This window comes from Tamandua tetradactyla, chromosome 15 (assembly GCF_023851605.1).
Source record: "Tamandua tetradactyla isolate mTamTet1 chromosome 15, mTamTet1.pri, whole genome shotgun sequence".
In the NCBI taxonomy this organism is placed as follows: Eukaryota; Metazoa; Chordata; class Mammalia; order Pilosa; family Myrmecophagidae; genus Tamandua; species Tamandua tetradactyla.
The window spans coordinates 86,599,943-86,622,212 of NC_135341.1; the positions used below are offsets into that span (position 1 = coordinate 86,599,943).

Sequence of the window (22,270 nt, forward strand, 5' to 3'; positions counted from 1 at the left end):
GAACAGACTTAAATTCTGTTCTTTCTTCCAACATAGTAGGATAAAACTAACCTCTCTTAACAGAACAGACTTAAATTTGGTTCTTTCTTCCAACATAAATGCAGTATGATTTACCTTTGTGTTTTTTTGCCACCAAACCGAACCTCTTCTCTTAAAAGAGAGAAATGTGTCTCATGACTTGTTAATCCAAGCATAATCTGTAGAAAAATGAAAAGAAATGTTTCTATCGTACCTTTATTTTTTTGTATTGGGTTCACAAAGCATTCAAATGAAAAACATTTTTATATAGAAAAGAACATGCTTATTTAGGGATAGTAAAGAAACAATTAGCATGTTAAAAATATAAATATTAAAATATTACCTATTTTTGAGTTATGGATGGGATAAAGGGAGTATATTTTTTAAGGAAAAAAACGTTCACCTGAGGCTCACATGGTCTTTATTAACTGCCTTGCTCTCCCTCACCCCCCATCACAAAGACCTTCCTCTGGTTTTCTACACACTTTCCCTTGCCATGTGGAATGGGCGAGAAGTGAGAAGCAGCAGCTTTTCAGTATAGACGAATATAGGATTCCTCTGGAGATGACTCCTCTAATATAGAAAACTCAGGAAAAAACTAGAAGAGGACACTTTCGGTTAATATTTCCATGTACTATTCTAATTCCCAAAGTAAATCAAAACAGTCTAGTAAATATATATCAACCAATTACTGTACATTGTTTATTTTATTTCAATTAGGATTCAAGCAAACAAATAATTATAAGGCAATCATGGAAATTAGAACACTAATTGGTTATTCATAATACTATGTAATTGTTCATTTTTGGTTTATCCGTGATAACGGTGCTATGGTTGTGTCTAAAAAAAGAATATTTTTCTTTAGAGAATCATAATGAAATATTTATAGATTAAATGATCTAGGTTGAGCATCAATTACTGGTGGGGGAGCAGACATTTAGGGGTAGGAACTGAAAATTATTTTCAGGTGCATGATGGGCACATGGAGGTTTTATATTCTCTACTTTTGTTCATGCTTGAAAATTTCAACAATAATAAGTTAAAGCTTCAGAAAAGCCTGGTAAGGTTATTTGGGTCACAGAGTTTTCATTATCATGTTTTAAGCATGAAGGCAAAAAGGGTCCCCTTGTTTGACCTTAGCAGAGTATTCATAGAACCAGGGTCAGTCAGGTCTGCAGACAACTATAGAAATTTGTTGATCATGAGTATTTGGCAAAACAGCTCATTTTCAAACTGTTTTAGAACTTTCATAATGGCCGAAGTAGCAATCATTATGTTGCCAATATCTGTTGCCATAGTCACTAAGTTTCCTATATAAGACTAAGTCTCTTAGATATTTAACTACAATGTAAGTTCATAATAACAATAAACATTATACCTACCAAATCAGCATCTAAACCATAAAGACAGTGTCTGGTGTTTGGATCATGATCTGGCTTTGCTTTCTCGGATCTGATAAATTCCATGATTTTATGCTCTCCTTCTCCGGGCGTCTGAATATAATGTTTAAAAAAAGTGGTAATGTGCTATGTTTCAGAATATTAAATATAAAAAAATTCCTTTAAATAAAAAAGAGACTAACCTCATGTCCTGAGAAGTAGATGGTAACTCCTTGCCATGACTTATCTGTGGAAATCTTCATGTTTACAAAATACTTCAGATGCTCATGTAACCTGGCCATGAATTCAGTCCCTACAAAAAAGTTTTTAAAAATTGTCATATGAGAGAGATATAAAAATAGTGAGTTCCCAGTGAGAACACAAAATTAGATCTGGGTATCCAGGGAATAGACAGGTAGAAGATTTTCAGAGAAGGTGAAAAGTTCTCTTCTTTATCCTGAAAAGCAAGTAATATTACACCTTTTTCTAACCAACATCATAGTTGTTTCACCATAAAAGGAAGCCAATGCCAGATAGGGAAAGCCAAAGAATGTTACTACTGTCTCAGAACTGTGCTTCAAGTATTGTCACACAAGGGTGGAGTTTCAACTCTAATAAACCTCAACCTTCTATCTTTTCTCTGCTGGATTCTGATGTTTTTCTTTAAGGCATGCCGCTTCATCAGCTTGCCATTTTTATTATCAAAACCACTGTTAATCTGGAAAATTATTATTAATAATCTGGTAACTGAGTAATCTGGTAACTGATTTTTAGGAAAAGCCCAGTTGGTTAATAGTGAAAGCCAATACAATCTTATGCCACAATGAGAATAAACCAGTTATTAAATTGAGCAACATGTGAGTAAGGCATAGAATGAAAGGGAAAATCACCACAGTTAATAATTCATAAGAAAGTAAGACTTAAGATTTTTTCAAAGGAAATGATTATAATATTAGACAAAGCTCCTAAGAAGTATGGCATATGCTGATGCATATAAATTAAATTTATAACATTGATAAATGAATTTTATCCTTAAAGTCACAGAAAACTTAACTGCCTCTGAGAGGTGAAGCAGTGAGAGCTCTGAACTAGGAGAGCGCATTGTTCATCCTGAACACCACAAGCTAGCCAGATGAACCTGGGGGAGCCGCAGTCTCACCGAGTCTGCATCTACATTAATAAGAAGCAGGGCCAGGACCAGGCCTGAACGAGCTTACACATGCCTCGAGGTCTGAGATTCCGGGTATCCGGGAGAGTCCTGGACCTACATTCTCTTCTTATCATCCACAAATCCCTACAGTGGGCCTATAGCACTTCAGACCAAGGTGACCAAACCATATCATGGGGAAACACAACTGGGAAAATAAAGCGAATAAAACACTAAGGCTAAAATAAAGGGCCTAGAAAATAAAAATACTCCTCCAAAATTAGTTTTCAATTTACACTTGGTAAGTGGTAAATCTCAGCATTTTTCTCTCAGCGAATTTACCTGGTGTAATACAGTTGGAATCAAATCTGGCCTCTGTAGGAAGAGTTTCTCCCTTTTCTACTGCCTTTTTGATTTTGTCTTCTGCCTCCTTTGCTGATCTTAAAGGTTAAGGAAAAAAAGACTTTTTAACTTTCTGAAAAAAGTAATGACCTTGACATAAACGGTATTTAGATGTTCTTATAATGAAAATAGTAATTCATCTACTTTATCTGAAATCCTAATTATTCAAGTTTTAAAAAGATTAAAGTTTATAAAGATGAGCCTCAAAACATTTACTTTTATTTATGTAAAGAATTGCATTTTTCAGATAAGGACTATAGAAGCAGAATATTACAAAGACTGTAAAACCAACAAAGAACATTTCAAACTTATTTTAAAGTAATTCTTATCCAACAAGTATATAGCAAATTGATTCTAGAAACATAAATTCAAAAGTATAGCCTTATAGACTTATTATATATATTTAATAATATCAAGAAATATACTATTAAATTGATTTCTAAGAATATTATATAAAATACAAAAATAAAATTATAGTATATACCTTTGAGCTTCTTCTTTAAAAGATATAAAATGAAATACTAATAATATTAATGACATTATTTGTCAAAATTGGCCTATTGTAGGGGAAATGGGATTTACTAGAAAGAGCTAAGTTTTAGAGTCAGATGGACTAGTTCAAATACACATGTTCCATCCCGGTCCGGCCTCTCCTGGAACCCATCTGCAGCACACCATATGCCACATGGTATATTAAGTTAGGGAACTTTACTTTAAACACAATTTCTATAGCTTTGCTACTATCTCCATCCACTGTGCCTGTGGAATTCTATTTCTGTGATGAACAAACTCTTCCTTATATTAAATCTTTCTGTCATACCAACCCTTTCAATATAACAAAAACTATGAAGACAGTAAATCATTCATAATCTCCCCACGGAAGCCACTCTTTCCTTTCTTCTTCCCATTCTTTGTTCTTTAAACAAATGGTTATTCAGTGTCGTCACTATATGATAAGTTCTGGGGATTTAACAAGAGACACATCCCTATTCTCACAGAGTTTATACTCCAGTGGGGAGACATAAAATTATACAGTTATAATGTTTAATTTAGTGGTATAGAGAACATTTGAATGGTTAAAGACTACAAAAAGCAATCTAGATGAAAGGTAATGGTAGTCTAGGCTGAGAAAGCAGCTTTAAAAACTAAAAGAAGTACACAGATATGACATATTAACAGACTGGGCAAATAGGACTTGGTTGGAGGGAATGACAGAGGGAAGAGTCCAAAATTACTCTTGGACTTCTGGATTAGGCAGCTAGGTGCATGGTGCTGTTATTCATAAAAAAAGACAACATAGGAGGAAGGGCAGTTTTGAGGGGAAGATAACAAACTCAGTTGTGAACATACTAAGCTTCAGATATCTGTGGGGAGATACTTAGTAACATCTGAATATATAGGAGCTCGAGAAAGAGAGAGCCACCATAAAGATAAATTGGGGAGTCATGAGCATATAGTAATTAAGCCATTGACCCACTCAGGGGCCAAAACAGAACCTCAAGAAACTTGATATTTTTTTCTTAAAAAGCAGATGAGAAGCTGACAAGGAAATTAAGAAGGCAAAGAGGCAGTGTGCTTACATGAAGGTCAAGGAAAGGCAGAGGTTCGAGAAAGAAGTCATAGTCAACACTGTTAAATGCTGCAGGTAAATGAAGTAATATAAAAATAGAATTATTCTTTGGATTTAGCCATAAGGATACTATTTGTAATCTTGCAAGGACGCTTCAGTGGCATGGTGGGGGTGAAAAACAAATGATAGATTTCGAAATGAGTAAAAGATGAGGAATTAAAAATCATAAATGGAGAAAATAGTCACTGTGAAGAATGACTGGGAAATCTGTGGGAAACATGGAACACTCAACGCCAGCACAGTATTTAGCATGATTGTTACAAATGACTGGCCCTCAATACCCACTCCATTCTGTTTTTACCTTGCTTTCTGATGTTGATCTAGAAAAATAAAATCCTCAGGCTTCCTTGTCTCTAGGATTCTGGATATGATTTAAATTTTATCAGTTAGATACTTCCATGGTAGGTTTGGAAGGTAGAAGTGTACCTGTTTAATGATGGAGGCACTGAGATTGTGCATATGAATGTATGTTTCAGCAATGGTAGAAGAGGTCCCAGTATTCGGTAGCTTTGTAGGTGATGAGAGGCAACACACAGGGCATTTGTGTTTTCCAGTGCAGATCTATCAGGTGCATTGGGGCTCTGGAACTAACAGATGAAGTAGTGGCTTCATGCTCGCTGAATTGCAACTAAAGTGATATATTCTTGGAGCCAACAGTTCAGACAGTAGCTTTTTCATCTTTAGATCACAGCTAATAAACTGCAGGAATCAACTGTTCTGGTGGAGGCCTCTGAATTCCTGACCTTCCTGAATGTGGTAACAGTACTGCAACTGGTGTTGTAGTGTTGTTCTGGAAGTCACTTATGAAGGTCCACCTAGATTCCTGCTCCTTTGTATCTTACAATGATTTTTATAAGCACCTAATTCCCTATATTACATCTCTTTCTGCTTAAAAATAACTAGAATAGTTTATGTTAACTACCACTGAGCCCCCACTCAATGTTCTTCCTCAACACTCGCTTGTCTAGTCTAGTGGTTCCCCAAAACTTGTTGAACAATTACCAGAGGATTCTGATAAAAGTACAGTTTCTAGGATCCAACTTCTAGACATTCACTTTAAGTAAATCCTGGGTGGTAACTGAGAAATCTAAATTTTAGTAAAGATAGTTCTTACCTCCAAAGAGCTCAGTCTTTTTAAAATTTATAGAATCTTTTTTCTTTTGAAATTTAAATCAGTACTTCATGCCATCCTTTCTCCATTCTCACTACTAGCCTTCTCCTAGGCCATTTGATGATTTGGACATTTGAGTCACAACTGCCTTTTTCACTTCCTTACTAGCCATTATGCTTAAAGGATTTATTATGCTAATCACCCATCAAATACTATAGACCCAGGGTTCCTTGCCTTCAATTCTAACAACCTTCTTAACTCTACTTCTATTACCCATAAACAGGGATACAGCCTAATCTCATTGTTACTGAGAAATATTCCATATACCCAAGATTTTAAGTTTTAAATCATCTCTCAGTCTGCAACCTTTTCTATCCTGTTAGTTTTCCTACTCACTAACTCACACAGTGATGCTGATAATTGAGTGTCCTGACTCAGTTCTCTTCTCATGGTCCATCATTCACCTTCTGATCTCACTTGGTTTTCTGTCAAATATGGATCTCTAGACTAGGGTCTGGGCATTCAATGTCTGTTTGATTCAATTAAATTGAACCACTCAATGTCTCAATTCACCCTGCAATTACCAATCCAGAGGAGAGCATAATGGGTACTTTACCATTTCCAAATTACCAATGAGAAGTTTGAAAAGCTTTATCAAGAAAAACTAACAGAGTGACTTTATATAGCCTAATGTGCTTTGAGAAATGACAATTCACATGAATTTTTAGATCCATTTACTTTACAGAAAATTTATAACATTATGATATTCCCATTTCTGTGAGAATTTAAGCAGAAAATAAACATGAATAGAAGACCCACTGAGTTAGATCAATTATGTTTAAAATAATGCATTTTATTAATCTAAATAGTAATGTAAAATAAATCATAAAGGCTTTACCTAAAACGTCTCCCACGTTGCTGGTTCATTTTTGCTCGAGGAGCCACACCATCAACAGCCATAAAGAACACTTTCCTAGGTTTAATAATGCGAAACAACACCTCTAAATAGTGAAAAATATCATTAAAGATTTTGTCATCTGAAATTCTGAAGTGAACATCGTCATCATTAGGATGGGAACACTGATGTATAATTCCATTCATATCTAGGTACAAGTTGTCAAATTCAGGAATCTAAAAACAAAGAAAATTGCGCAAGATCATTAACCATAATCAAGCACAGATATCTAAGTAGCAAGGAAAAGTGATTATTCAGTGATAAAAAACAGGATATAGGGCATTCTGATTATAACAAAACTGAGTAAAAAATCACAACTAAAGAAAGAAAATAAAGAAAAAAATCAAACAGGAGGAATTGGTAATATGGAGATGATGGTGCATAGTTAAATAATGCACCAATGGCTGGACAGATTAACTACTGGAAAATTAACTACTTTTGTAAAATAAGATAACCTGGAAAAACATCAAGTAAAGTGCCTGGCACATTTGATGATCAAAACATTAGTTTCCTTTCTTTTTACTATTTGATATTCAACTTCCCCAAAGGGTTAATTTCCTGTATAAAATAGGTAGCATAATGCTCATTTATATAAAAAAAGCTACTTACACATGCAAATCTCATTGAAAAGTTTTGCAAATGATATAAAGCCTGATTGTATAATTGGTTTAACCAAAACCCTGTCACTGATTTGTTTATATTAATTTAAATTTAGGCAACCTTGGAAACTGAATACTTTTTAATTTTTAAAAATTTTATAGATGTTTTATATTTTCATATTTTTTAATTATTTATTTTCAACTTATTTCATAAATACTTTTTTATATTTTATTTTATTTATTTATAATATTATTATTTTTTCTCTTTGATTACTTGTTTTTGAAATGTGAGTTAAATAATTTCTAAACCATGAGTAAAAAGAGCTACTTTTGTAAAAAGTATCTTAATGTCTTTGGCTCTCATTCGCTTGTAGACTTTTATTTTTCCCAAATAATGTCCATGATTAAATAAAAGGAACATTATATAAATAAATAAAAGAGACAAATATACACACAAGGAACTGATATGAACACAAAAGTTATAATCTCTAGCATGCTGGTTTGAAATGACGTATGTACCCTAGAAAAGCCATGCTTTAATCCTAATCCCATTTTGTAAAGGCAGTCTTTTCTTCTAATCCCCATTCCGCACTGTACATCTGAAATTGTAATTTGATAATCTCCCTGGAGATGTGATTTAATCAAGAGCGGTTGTTAAACTGGATTAGGTGACGACATGTCTCCACCCATTTGAGTGGGTCTTGTTTAGTTTCTGAAGTCCTATAAAAGAGGAAACATTTTGGAGAATGAGAGCAATTGAGAGAGAGCAGAGCAGAATGAAATAGCCACAAGAAGCAGAGTCCACCAGCCAATGAACCTTTGGAAATGAAGAAGGAAAACGCCTCCCAGGAAGCTTCATGAAGGGAAGCCAGGAGAGAAAGCTAGCAGATGATGCCGTGTTTGCCACATGCCTTTCCAGATGAGAGAGAAACCCTGACCCTGTTCACCATATGCCTTCTCATTCGAGAGAGAGAGAGAGACCCTGAACTTCACTGGCCTTCTTGAACCAAGGTATCCTTCCCCAGATGCCTTTGATTGGACATTTCAATAAACTTGTTTTAATTGGGCCATTTTCTTGGCCTTAGAATTGTAAACTAGCAACTCATTAAATTCCCCTTTTAAAAGCCATTCCATTTCTGGTATATCGCATTCCGGCAGCTAGCAAACTGGAACATCTACTGTAATTAAAGAATTTTAGAATATGGTCTGTCTTATGTACTAATTGAAGAAAATTACTTTGATTTTTCCAAACATAGAAATATGACTTCCTTGTACAAACCTAATGAAAATCAGCTCCGACACAGCAATTCGAATTTAGTAACATGTAAATGCAGCAATTATATTTTCCTATTATTGAGAAAATGGCATGCCTTTCTTTGAGTTTTGGGGGTAAAAAGTTTTGGACTTAAAATCCATGAACACCATCAAAACATACATAAAACACTTGTGTATGGGTGCAAGGGTAGTTCAGTGGTAGAATTCTCACCTGCCACACAGGAGACTCCGGTTCAATTCCTGGCCTGTGTACTACCCCTGCTGCTGCCCGCCCCCCCCAAAAAAAAACCCACACATGGTACTGTAATAACAGGACAGTCACATGGAAAAAGAATGAAATGTGACCCTCATACTACGCATACACAAGAAAAAAATGAAAAAAAAAAAGCACCCCAAAATAACAGAAACAACCACCCATGTATAAGTATTGTACTAAACAGGATATGAAAGTTTTAAAATGTTGCTTTTGAGTAACAGCAGGACATGAGAGTCTTAAAATGTTGCTCTTGAGTAACAGGTTCAACTGATCCAATAATTGTGATCATGTGATCTTTAAAAACACATTTAAGTTTACTTTTCTTTCAGGAAATCTGAAAACCTCATCTAAAATCTCAATGCGCTTTTTGAGGAGGAATACCTTATAAAATGATCCCAAACTTTCCTTAGGAAAAAAAACATGCAATATTATCAGGAGATGTATTAAAAAGAGGAACAAAGGAGAATTCGCCTTACATGGTATTTGTCTTAGTTTGCCAGGGCTTCTCTAATAAAGACCACAATCATTGCCTCAAACAATAGAAATTTATTGTCTCACAGATATAGAGGCTAAAAGTCCAACACCAACGTTTTAATAAGCCATGTTTTCTCTAAAGTCCAGTAGCATACTAGTGGTAGCTTGTTGATAATCCATAATATAATCTCTGCATCCACCCTATGGCCATCTGTCCCCTTTGGTCTCCTCCTCACTTATTCTACTATGTCCAAATTTCCTTTGCTTATAAGGACTCCAGTCATACTGGATTAAGGTCCACCTTGATTCAGTTTGGTCTCATCTTAACTGGATCTTCAAAAATTCTAAGGTTAGGGCTTGAAAGTGTCTTTGTAGGGGACATGATCCAATTCATAACAATCTTAAAAGCTACAGAACAGAGAGTCTGAGTGAACCAAATAGTCTGGAAATAGTCCAAATGTATATGAAACTTTAGTATATAAGGGAGGGATTTCAGTCAGTGAAAAAAAAGCCACTTGGGAGTAAAACAAAATGCATTCTACCTAAAAACAAAATAAATTCCAAAAGCATTAAAACATTTAAAGTGAGAAGTATAGCCAAAAAAAAAAAAGGAAGAAATTATATACAAATATTTTGGTAACCTTTGGGTGGCGAAAGTAAAAAATCATAAAGTGAACAAACAGTGGTATTGGCTATCTAAATATGTACTTTTAAAATTTATAGGACTAACAAAAGTGCCATCACAAGTTCAACTGGAAATGACAAAATGTGGGGAAAGGCTTGCAAATTAGTTCAGAATTAGTACCCCTAATACACAAAGACTTCTCGAAAATAAATTTTAAAAAGAGGAAATAAAATGGGCTTTAAAAAATGTAACGCAATTAAAAAAAGACACAGAAAAATAAAATTAACATATGAAAAGATGTTGAACATCAAAAAATTTCCAGTTAAAATGATACATCATTTTTCCCCCTCAGATAAAAAAGACTGATGATACCAGGGACTGTTATTAAAACCAACAGCTGATATTTATTAAGAACGTGTTAAGGGCTAAACATTTATATTTATTTTCTCACTTAATTCCCCTAACAATTCTATAAGGTAAATATTTAGCACTTCCATTTTATACAACAAGCTAGAAAAGTAGCCTGGGATAGTAATATAAATCTGTAACTAATTTTGAAAGTATGTATCAAAATTTGAAATGTGCGTATCTTTAACCCAGGATTTCTACTTTGGAAAATTGATCAGAAATGCACACAAAGAGGTAAGTATAAGAATATTCATGGTGGTATTGTTTATTGAAGATAAAAGTGAAAACAATCCAAAGACCTAATAATAGGAAAATGATGATGGTACATCCATTACAAATGAAATATTATACAGATTCACATTTGACATGGAATGATACAGTAAAATGACAAAAATGGGTTATAAAATGGCAGGAATATTATTTCATCATATTTATCTATGTGTGTATCTGCATAAAAAGTTACTAAGGGGACTTTCGGGAAGATGGCTGGATAGACTAGCTAGAGCTAAGCCCTGCTCCACGGATAACTTAGAGAAGGGACAGGAGGGTGACTGGGGGTTAGCCAGGAGTGCGGCTGACCTGGGAGAACTTTCTGCAACACATGCGACCTGGGAGAACTTTCTGCACCACATGTGGCAGCCCTGGTTGCAGAGGCCAAAGAACTGAGAGGCAGAAAGCTGGACCCTGGCACGGAGGCACGGAGCTGCTGAGTTGCGGAGTGCTTGGACCGCAATGCGGGACTAGGAAGTAAACGAGGCTGCATTTCTTGGGTGTGCTCACCTAACCAGGGCAGCCTTGTGACTGGCCACTCACCCCACACCCCACGCACCTGAACCTGGTCATCTGCTCCCATTCCCCGCACTCCAAGCATGCAATGATGTGAATGAACATGTAGGACGTTTGGTGAAACAAAATAAGCCAGAAACAAAACAACACTGGTACACCTTTAGAAAATGCTTATAAAAAAAACCAGGGGCCTAGACTATAAGCTTTCAGAGCAGACACATTAAGTCTGGAGTGGTGATGATGATTTCTGGATTTTTAGAGGCTGTTTTATACATATAACCTGATATTTAGAGATAAGAACGAAGCCGATCAGGTTGGGGTTAAAGTAATTCAGAACATAGGGGTAAGGAAGGCAGTGTTTATATTTTAGAACCACACATACTCTTTGAGATGAATGGAATAAAAGTTTATTTGGTCTGGAGTTGAAATTCTGTGTAATGCATAATCTAATTCAACCTATCTGCATAGCTCATTTGAACAACTGAAACACAGAATAAGAAAGAGATCCTTTAATCCTGTATAGATTATTGTAATGCCTGGAAACATTCTAGAGTATATTAAGTAGATAATCAAAAAGTATTGGCAAAGTCCCTTGAGGGAGGGGAGAAAGAATATGGAACTATTAAACTTTACCATCAGGGAATCCCCTGATACTGTGTCATCTTTTGGGACACCCAAATCAATAGGCCATCGCCCTTGATTATGAGGCTTACTCTTGTGAAGCTTATGTAGGTAGCATAGAAGCTTAGACTACCTATAGGCATGCCTAAGAGTTACTTCTGGAGGACCTCTGTTGCTGCTCAGATGTGGCCTCAGTCTCTCTAAGCCCAACTCTGCGAGTGAAATCATTGCCCTCCCCTATAGATGGGACATGACATCAGGGGGAAGTGTCCCTGGCAACGTGGGAGATGACTCCCAGGGATGAATCCAAACCTGGCACTGTGGGATCAACAATTCCATCCTGACCAAAAGGGGGAAAAGAAGTGTAATCAATAAAGTATCAATGGCAGAGAGAATTCAGAGCCGAGAGGCTACTCTAGAGGTTGCTCTTAGGCAAGCTTCAGGTAGACCTTGCTACTTATCATAACCTGCCAACCCCAACCAGGACCATTCCAGCTAATCCTAAAGAACACCTAGGGTAATATACAAGATTCCACAAGGGCTCCAGGCACTAGAATAACTTTCCAGAAACCTACAACCTCCAGATGGGTCCCTAGTCAAGATAAGTCCTGAAACCTAGTTCAGCCTCTCCAGACCATCAGATAGTTCCATCTCCCTACCCCATATTAGTGATAGAACCTTTCAAATATCAAAAATTCAGAACTGCCATAGCCCAAATAACCCTAAAGAGACGTATGGAAAGATCAAAGGAGTGATACATAGAAGACAGGATTTAACAAATGAATATGAATGCTAAATCATTAAATTGGTACCTTTTAGTCTCCAGTATTTTAGTGCAGCTAGAAGTAAAAACCTAAAACTGTGAAATTGTAACCTATGCCAAAGTCTGAAATATGTTCTACAACTAATTGTGGTGCTGTGCTTGGAAATTTATAGCTTTTTTGTATATATGTTATTTTATACACAAAGAAAGAAAAAAGTCGATTGTGATGATAAAAAAAATATTTAAGTCTTCTAGCCTCCTATATTCTGGAGCAGCTAGAAGGAAACATATGAGAGGATTGGATGGTAACCCATGACAAACTCTGGGATCTGTCCTGTAACCACTGGTTGAAGAGTGCTTTGAAAACCGTTGCGTTTTTATTTCTTTGCTTTGTATATATGTTATATTATATCAAAAAAAAGTTACTAAGTATATAGAAATAGGATTCTACTAGTGGTTATGCATGGATGATGGAATTTCTGTTGCTTTTTACTTTCCTCTAGATTATATAACAGCTTTTATACTTTCTGTAGTATTTGAATTTTTTATAATGAGCACACATTGCCTTTATAATCTGAGAAAAAAATGTTTCTTCACTTTTTTTTGGAAAAAATATTTCTAAAATTCTCTTAGGTTTCAGATTAGTAAGAAACACACTGAATGATTTAGTAATTACCAGCCTATACAGTGAAGGAAGTGAAAACACTCAGTAGAATTTTGGTCCTTCAGAGATAATACTGATATAACAATTTCCCTTCCAGAATTATTTCATCTGCAAGCTGGAAATTTCGAGGTTATTTTATACTTTGCCTTCCTCCTCAAACCCATATCTAATTAGTTGTTGAGTTTTTTTTTCTTTTTTTAATTTAACCTCTAAAATGTTTCTAGAGGCTTACCTTACTACTCTCTATTCCCACTGTTCTAGGTAGTCTCATCTAAAATTTTCTGCATCCCCAAGAATCCTGCTTTGATTTAGACCCTCAAAGTTTTCTAACTATTGTGTTTGATTCCAGATTTTTCCCTTACTGCAGCCGCAGCTATTTTTCTACAACATAATCTGAGCATGTTGGTTCATTACTTAAACCATACCTCAAACTCCTTAATACCATAAAGGTACCTCCACGATTTGTCTGCTATCTCTCCCAATCTCATACTCTTTCCTGTTTTCACATTATATCCTATTAATTACCTGCAGCGAATTACTCAAAGAGCACTAACTATGCTGGGCTGTTTCAAACCTCTGTGAATTGAGATATTGTTCCTACTTCCTGAAATGCTTTTCTCTCCTACATGCTCCTTCCACCACTGACCTTGTGAATTTCAACTCATCTTCAAAATCCAGTTTAATCGTTGTCAGGAAGTTTTCCCTTACTCAAGGGGAAATGATGCTCACTTCTTTACACTATGCTTTGCAAATACCTTTCTGGCTTTATTTACAATAGTATAAAACAACTAAGTATTCTCCAAATGTTAGTTTTTGCTATTCCAGTTTTCCAAATCTATCTTCAAATTTTAGTATCTTGAGGGTGGAACTACATCTTTTATGTGTGTGTGTGTGTGTGTGTGTGTGTATTTCCAATGCATACAAGAGTGCCTGAAGTGTATTGGATGTTCAACAAATTTTTGTTAAATGCCTAAGTGTGTATGTTGTCCTCCCTGCTTAACTGTGAGATCCTGAAAGCAAGGTCTCTGATTTAGTCATATATACAGTCCTTAGCACATGCCTGACACAAAGTAGCAAATAAAATGTATTTAGGTTCTACCTCCAAAGATCGAAATAACACATGTAGCCTATACCACTCTGAATATGCACTCATACTGCATTAAGTTGTAGTTACGTATTAACATCTTAGTATCTTATGCTCTCAAGACAAGTTGCTTTTTAGCATAATTTAGTGCCCTGTTTAGTGTTGCTGCAAAATGCCTTTTATATAAAAACTGACATATATTTGGCTGACAGATCTGTTAACAACTATTCTGTTGTTGTTCTTTAATCTATTTATTTAAAAAGATCCCAAGGTTTTGCTTTAATTAGTTTTAATACAAGATGTTTTAAAATATACTAATATACTAGGTATATTTTAATATGCTATATATTTTAATATATCATGTTGTCTATGCTTTATATACTATATAATATGTTATCATGAATGAATTCACTCATTCAACAAATATTTATTAAATAACTGTTATATGACAAATATTGGGCTAGGGACTAGGAAATATAGTAAATACAGCAAAGAATATGACAGATAAGCCTTACACAAAAGTAAACACTTTTAAATTGTGTTAGTTAGTTAGCTGCCAGAATGTGATATACCAGAACTGAAACAGCTTTTAAAAAGGGGAATTTAATAGGTTACAAGTTTATAGTCCTAAGCCTATAAAATTGTCCAAACTAAGGCATCCAGGGCAAGATATCTTAATTCATGAAAGGCTGATGAGTCAGGAATGCCTCTGTCAGGTGAGAAGTCACATGGTTGTCATCTGCTGGTCCCCTGCTCCTGGGCTCCTTTGCTTTCAGCCTCTGTTCCTGTGAGGGCTCCTTACTTTGCTTCTCTGGGACTGGCTTTCATCTTTTAGCTTCCCTTGACTCTCTCCAGGTTCTGGCTTGCTTAACATCTCATGGAAAAGTCTGCTGGGCTCCAAGCATCTCCAAACATCCATGCCTCTGTTCTCCATGTGTCAGCATCTGTGTCAGTCCTGCTCTGACGCTTCTGTTGGTTCTGTTGTTTCTGAGGCTTCTGTCATTTATAAGCTCTTTCCAAAACGTTTCCTCTTTTAAAGGACTCCAGTAAACTAATCAAGACCCACACTGAATGGATTGAGTTATATCTTCATTTATCAAAAGGTCACACCCACAAGTGCGCATGCCTCATCTCCGTGGAGATAAGTTAATCAAACATTCTGCCCTACAAAAAATTGAAGTAGGATTAAGGAAACAGTAGCTCCCACAAGATTGGATCAGGATTAAAACATAGCTTTTTCTGGGGTACATAATAGATTCAAACCAGCACAAAATTGTTCCCTATTTTTAGAAAATTTAGGCTTTCATAACCAAGCAGTATTTTTTAGCATAATGCACAGGAGATTGGGTTTAAAAATTCAGGCTCTAGAGCATATATTATTAACAAGAGTGATACTGCCCACAAGGGGACTAAAATAGTTTAGGGTGGGTGGGCAGAGTTCCTATATAATAAAATGGTTTTTACCCTGTTGCTCTTTGGTGACCCTCCAAAGAGCAACAGGGTATAAAAAGATGTACAGTATATCATTGATATTAAAATTTCATGGAGCAGGGGACAAAAGGGGAAATGATTAAGAAAAAGAAGCCTATAAAGGCTCTTGGAGGAGAGGCAATAATAAAAAAAAAGGCTAAAAGACTTCTAGTTTCAAATTCAGCCCCAACACTTATTTTACGAGCTATGTAGTGACTTAGGTGAGTAACTCGATCTTTTTGTGACGCAGTTTTTTCAGTTACAAGATGGATAATACTAGGACTGTTATGATTAAATAAGTGAATATCTAGCCTATAGCATTGCTCAACAAATCTCAGGTATTATAACGGCATTGTATTGGATTATAATCATGAAGAGAACTGCATACAATTGAAGACTTTCATATTCTTCATTTTTTACCTTTCTTTTGTAAAGATTAAGATTCTGTTAGGGATAAAATACTTATTACAATATAATACCTACATTTTCTACTTTTAGCTATACTACTCATTCATTAAATCAGTAAACATTAGCAACTACTATGTGCCAGACACTGAGCAAGGAATAAACTACACAGGGAATAGACGGCTCGTGCCCTTAGGTATAATATAGTGAGGGACGAAAAGCAGTAAAATCAATAATTGCAATATTAAAGCACCTCTCTGCATAAAGCAAGGTCTAGTGATAAACTGTGTGTGAGGTAGTCAAGGCAGACTTCCTGGAGGAGTATTGCAAACATAGAAGAGAAGATTTTTCAGAGACATGAAATGCATGTGTCTGAAAAATGACTAAGTTAAAAGGACCAAATAATAGGATATGCGAGAAAATGGAAGTGACACCGGTAGAAAAAATAAAGTTCTTACGTCACCAATGACTCTGTTTCGTTCAGCATAATAGATTCTTTCTTACACACCACCAAGGTCAAGAAATGGAATTTTACCACGTACTGCAGAAGACCTTTCAAAGTGCCACATCCTAACCATAACCACTTCCTCCCCAGTAAGAATTACCCTGACTTACAGTAATCACTGTTCTATTTTCTTAGCTTTATCATTCAAATCTGTACCCTTAGATGCTACAGAGCTGCCCATTAAAAAAAAATCTGATACATTTAAAGTCATTCTTAATCTATAGGTTTCCCTTTCATTTCCCTTTCCTTTACAATTTATCTGTTGAAGAACTTGAACTATTTTGCTTATAGTTTCAGTCTGGATTTTGCTGATTACATATTCATGATGCAATTAAAGATGTTCCTAGGTTTTCTGTATTTCCACCCAATTGGCCACTGGATCCAGAGAATGGATCAGACTTAGGTTCAATCCCTTTGGCAAGACCAGAGGTTGTAAATAATGTCTGGTTGTCTCACTCTTCTTTCTTCTTTTAATCTCATGCTAGTGGATACTGATTTTTAATGTCCATTTCTACTAATTTCTTGGGGTTGCAAAATGGTGATATTTTCTCATTTCTTTTTTTATTAGTTAAAATATGTTCATGAAGAAACATTTCCCCTTTTTTACTATTTGGTTATTCAGTGGTACAGTTTACACAGGAATGGTGGAAAAAATGTTTAATTCTTTCCCTTTATTTACCAATTTTCAAAATAAGAAACTGGTTCCCTATCACCCTTGGAAGGGGACTCATCTTTTTTTTAATACCATTATGAACCACTAAGAATTAATTTTTAGCACATGTAATGGGTTTCAATCCATTGGGTTACTGTCATTTTCAAAGCACAAATTGTCATGCTTTTGGCCAATGGAAGCCTCCTCAAGTTGTCTCCTGAATCCTTTGGACATGTCCCTAGTAGTTTATAATGGCTTCCTTGCTATATGTTATGACAAACATTCTAGGCTCATCTAGAATACTTCCTGACCCAGACCTGGAATCAGCCATTTCTCCAAGAAATCCCGGTTTCTTTTAGTGAGTAAAGGTATTTTAAAACCATAGTTTGGACATTAGGGATGCACTCTGCTACTGGATTGCTTATTGTTTCTAAGTTGTTCAGTGAACAAAGGTAGGTAATGTGAGCATGTTTTGGTTTTCTTTTTTAGGAACCCCTATTATTTGTGTTCATGGCCTTTCTTTATTTTTTACTTTCTCTTGAATCCTTTTTATCCTTGTTTTTCATTTTAGAAATATTCCTCTTTTATTGCTACATTTAAGGCATCATTGATGCCTCTTAATGCATCATTTGCTCTTATCTTCCGTCTATGTTAGACTTCATTTCCAAAATGTTTTTTTTTTACTTCTATTTTTCTTCCCTAGGTCATTTACCTTATTTCTGAATTTTTGTAATTGATATTTGTTCTTTCTTGCCACATCACTTTCTTAACGTTTTTTAGCTCATTTTGAAATAGATTGCAGTTTTGATTGCACAATTTTATCACATTTTTATTGTCTTTGGGGTGTTAATTTGCTCCTTCTTCCCCTTTATAATAACTCTGTATGTGATTTGACCTTGATACTTTTCTGTTGCTCATTTCCATGTAAATTTAATTTTTCTGAATTTTTAGGGGTTCAGGAAAGCTTTAAATTTATAAAGCTCCCTCTTCTGCTCTTTTGGGGGAGTGTTAAAAAATATGGTGGCTTGCTTTCTAAGATTTTCTGACTGTAACCCTCTCCCACTTTTATCTGTACCTTCTCTTGTCTCTAAAGTCCCTTTTCTAATCAAATCATTCTCCTCCCAGAAGTTTCTCCTTAGGGTGGACTATGCTCTAGAATGGAGCCTTGGTACATTATTTTGAGAGTTCACAGAAGCTAGACTGCTCTGGCTGGCCCCTTTGGTTTTTCTTATGGTGGGCACTTTACTCAGCCAATCAATATTGGAGAGGATAAAACCTCTCAGTTTCAGCTACTACTATCAAACTGGCCAGCAGCTTTTCTCAGTGGTTTATTCTGATGTTCTCCTGTTCTCAGATCTATCAGATATTGCCCTGTTGCTTCTTCCTTCTTCCTTACTGACAAAGGAAAGAAAAAAGCCAACACTGTGGAATAGACTTCAACAACTGCAAACAAAAAGCATGGTATGCAAACACCAAATCTGTCCAACACCCAAGGAAATACAACACCAAATCCTCAGGTTCCTGATTATCTTCCAAACCACATTTAACTCCTTAATAACTTACCAGAAGAGACTAACAAGATCATGCTAGTTTATTTTATTCAAATATACAAAGTGTTGGTCAGTTTGTCCCCACCTACTTGTATTTTGGGGTTCATGGAGACACCCAGTCATATGGTTTCATTGTAAATGTTCTACTGAGTTTTTTCTTTTAATATATAAAATACAAATAAAAGTTTATTGTACAAAATTAAGGCCTTTGTATTCCACAGCTCACTAAGGCTAAAGAAAGACTGGATAATTTTTAAGTCCCTCACAAAAATTTTGCTTTCACTATGTCCTGTCCTCAACTATTAAAAATGGCATGACCAAAATTTCATTGAAACAAACACTATAACACCAAGTCTTTTAAAGAAGACTGTCCCAAATGTGATTTGTTGGTGTCGGTGATTGTCATGGCATGGGATGGTGTGATCTTAAATCCTTATAATGCATACCTGGAACCACAGCCTGTCTGTCATTTTCAAATTCAATAAAAGCAATGTCATGTCTTCCAGGTACCAAATGGACTTTCTTAAAATCAGGGAACTGATTAAACAGCATGGATAACATCGTCTTGTTAGTCTCTTCTGGTAAGTTATTAAGGAGTAAAATATAGTTTGGAGGATAATAGGGAACCTGAGGATATGGTGTTGTATTTCCTTGGGTGTTATTCCAATTTGGTGTTCGCAGACCAGGCTTTTTGTTTGCAGTTTTATTGAAGTCTGTGCCACAGTTTTGGCTTTTTTCTTTCCTTTGTCAGCAAAAGTACCACACATTTTAGATATTATATCAGAATCTGTTTTTGCATACTGGACTCACATTGGTTTACCATAAAATGGAAATCCTTGTAACTGTTTCAACGCTTTTGTGGATGAGCCCAGTTTCTTAAATATAATGAAGGTCTGTCCCTTCATCTTCATAGTCTTTAAAGCTACCATATCTACTACATGTCCAAACCGAGAAAACAGGGCATACAGGGATCTCTTCAATTCTTTTTAATTTTGTCATTCATATTGGTGATATAAATTCTATGACTGGGTCTGATATCCATGTTTTCATTTAAACTGTTCAAATAACCTGAGGCCTGTGCCATCTGTCCTACAAATTTTTAATTTGGGTATTATTGCTCTTTCTGTTTTTATTTAAGGATTCAGAGAGATTGAAAAATTATGCTGCTGCCACTACTGCTTCCATCTTCTGAGAATCTACCCTCCCTCCAATATCTTCCTCCCAGGACTAGCTTTTAAACCACTGTGGCAGACTTGGGCATCACTATCTTTTAAGTCCTGCTTGAGAAAACAGCTGGTGGCTCTTTATAACATTTCTTGTTGTTGTTTTTTTTCTTTTACTAACTACAAGAATCAAACATTTTCTGAAAGACTATCATTTTGATGGGTGGACTTTTACAGTTTACTTCCAGTGGAATTTAAAAGTAATCCTACATTCAAAAAAAAAAAAAAAGTAATCCTATATCCAATTTCTGTCTACATGGAAGCTTTCACAGAACCTATCCTTAATATGTGTGTCATGGAATTGCCTTGAAGAGCTTATTTTTGTTCTTCAATAACCAAATTGTAGAGGATGGCGAAAACCTAAGATACTTTCACCAAACTAAATGCTATGCCAGAAGTTAAAGCAAAAAGTATTACCAAAGTATTTGTGTGTTATGAAGTCATTCTGAGTAAAAATCACTTTTTTTTAAACTTTAGAGATAAAGTGACTGATGCATGGCAGATATTCAAATATCTGTTGAATGAAGTCTCTAGGAATAGTCCAATTAAATCATCTCCATTTCTGCAATGTACTAGTATCCTATTTTTCTTTTTTTTTTTTTAACCTTCCTCTCTGGATATAATAGCCTCCCTAAATCTAACTCTACTTATGTTCCAATAAAGATGTTTAGTTTCGGAAACTTTTTGTAAACTTTTTCTCATATATCAAATTTGATTGGAATCCAATTACAAAGAATCCTGTCTAGAAGTTTAACCCCACCTTCAGGCTTAACACCTTTTTAAAAAGATTAAAGTATAAGTTAAAAGACAAGACATTCGCTGGGTTATTTTCCCTTAGTAGTAATAGAATGCCACTCAACACAACTAATTCAATTAACTATATAAATTTTGAAACTGATTTGTGTGTAAAATACACAATAAAGAAGACATCTACTGTGAGACCTTGCCCAGCCAGGGGCTTTCACTACCAAATTTATTAAACGTGACAAATACTGAAATTCACTCCTCGGCTAGTTCATCTACTAGATGACTGCTTTCTACTCTTTCCTCGGTTCCCACGGACGAACAACACTTTTGGAATCTGTCCATAAACGTCGTCCTAGGGTCCTTCTGTATCAGGCATTCTTACTCTTACTGGTAGTTCCACAGCAATCCGTTTCTCCCTCGCATTAACCCCCCATCCAAACGCTTGGATTCGTTTTGACAGTAGGAATCGTATTGTCTCTGGAACAACAGGAGGAGCCGAAGGCACCATAACCAGGAGCCGCCGGGCAGGTCAGACGGCAGCGGCGTCGGGACCGGGCGGACGCGGCTCCGGACACGGGAAAAGGAAACAGGCGCTCGGCCGCCGAGGGGCCGTTCCTGGTCGTGATGGCCTTACACGGGCCTGTTCGGGGCCGGTGGCACACCGACGGGACATCCACAACGGCTTCGCGAACTCCGTTAGGAAAAGGGCAGCTGCCCCTCCCGGGGGAGGACAGGGAAGTCACTAAACGCCTCAACGTGGAGGTCGCGGGAAGGCCTGCGCCGGCCGGGAGCTGTCAGACCTGCTCAGGGAAACGCACAATGCGCCTCTACCCCATGCCGAGCACCCCGGCGCCCTCGCCCCGTCCCCGCTCCCCTCGCCTCGTCTGGCCGACGGCAAGCAGAAAGAACAGGCTGAAAAGCTCCAATCTCGAGGGAGACCCGCGGCGCCCCCGGTCACCGGCCTGCCAAGCCGCTGCCCTCGCGCACCCACCCACCTGATGTTCTTTCACCACTTCGCTGAGGCAGGGATACCGCTCCGAGATCCATCGGTAAAACTTGGGGACTCCCATTCTGGACCGTCAACACCAATTCCAGTCAGGGCCAAACCGAAAGCAAACACCCCGCCCGGCCGCCGGCTGTCGCTCGGCGGATGACAACACACGACCCGCCAGACTACCGAGAGCGCCGCGAGCTAGAGAGGCGGCGTCCGAGGCCCCGCCCCGGGGCGGGCCGCCAGACCACCGAGAGCGCCGCGAGCTAGAGAGGCGGTGTCCGAGGCCCCGCCCCGGCGCGGGCCGCCAGACCACCGAGAGCGCCGCGAGCTAGAGAGGCGGCGTCCGAGGCCCCGCCCCGGCGCGTCTGCTGGGTGGTGCTCACCACTGGGCTCCTATGAGTAGCCGTGAAGGGTTCGAGTAGGTGTATTGAACTTGGTTCTGAAAATGCCACTTGAGACGGCTGGGCTCTATTAGTGGATCTGGAATTGGCGTGAAACCTCAATTCGTGAGACTGCTGGAATACTAA

The 22,270-nt window shown here is 36.9% G+C and overlaps 1 protein-coding gene and 1 pseudogene across 4 annotated transcripts in view; both read right to left on the bottom strand.

The window, feature by feature from the left end:
• Nucleotides 1-21,856, bottom strand: part of XRN1 (5'-3' exoribonuclease 1) — a 167,307-nt gene extending 145,451 nt beyond the window's left edge. For 2 of the 3 annotated variants that reach the window (XM_077130308.1, XM_077130307.1), the window contains exons 1-6: nucleotides 21,745-21,856; nucleotides 6,586-6,818; nucleotides 2,887-2,984; nucleotides 1,601-1,710; nucleotides 1,401-1,511; nucleotides 115-197 (exon numbers count right to left, since the gene is read on the bottom strand). In XM_077130308.1, the coding sequence (XP_076986423.1) occupies nucleotides 115-197; nucleotides 1,401-1,511; nucleotides 1,601-1,710; nucleotides 2,887-2,984; nucleotides 6,586-6,818; nucleotides 21,745-21,819 (710 nt within the window). In that variant the 5' untranslated portion in view covers nucleotides 21,820-21,856. The remainder of the gene's footprint in view (nucleotides 1-114; nucleotides 198-1,400; nucleotides 1,512-1,600; nucleotides 1,711-2,886; nucleotides 2,985-6,585; nucleotides 6,819-21,744) is intronic. The other variant, XM_077130309.1, reaches the window with a different exon arrangement.
• Nucleotides 15,399-21,852, bottom strand: LOC143657677 (U2 small nuclear ribonucleoprotein B'' pseudogene; annotated as a pseudogene). Its single transcript, XR_013162946.1, has 2 exons — nucleotides 21,745-21,852; nucleotides 15,399-21,549 (listed from the first exon to the last, which is right to left on the bottom strand). The product of XR_013162946.1 is annotated as a U2 small nuclear ribonucleoprotein B'' pseudogene (transcript).
• Nucleotides 21,857-22,270: the final 414 nt, after the last annotated feature.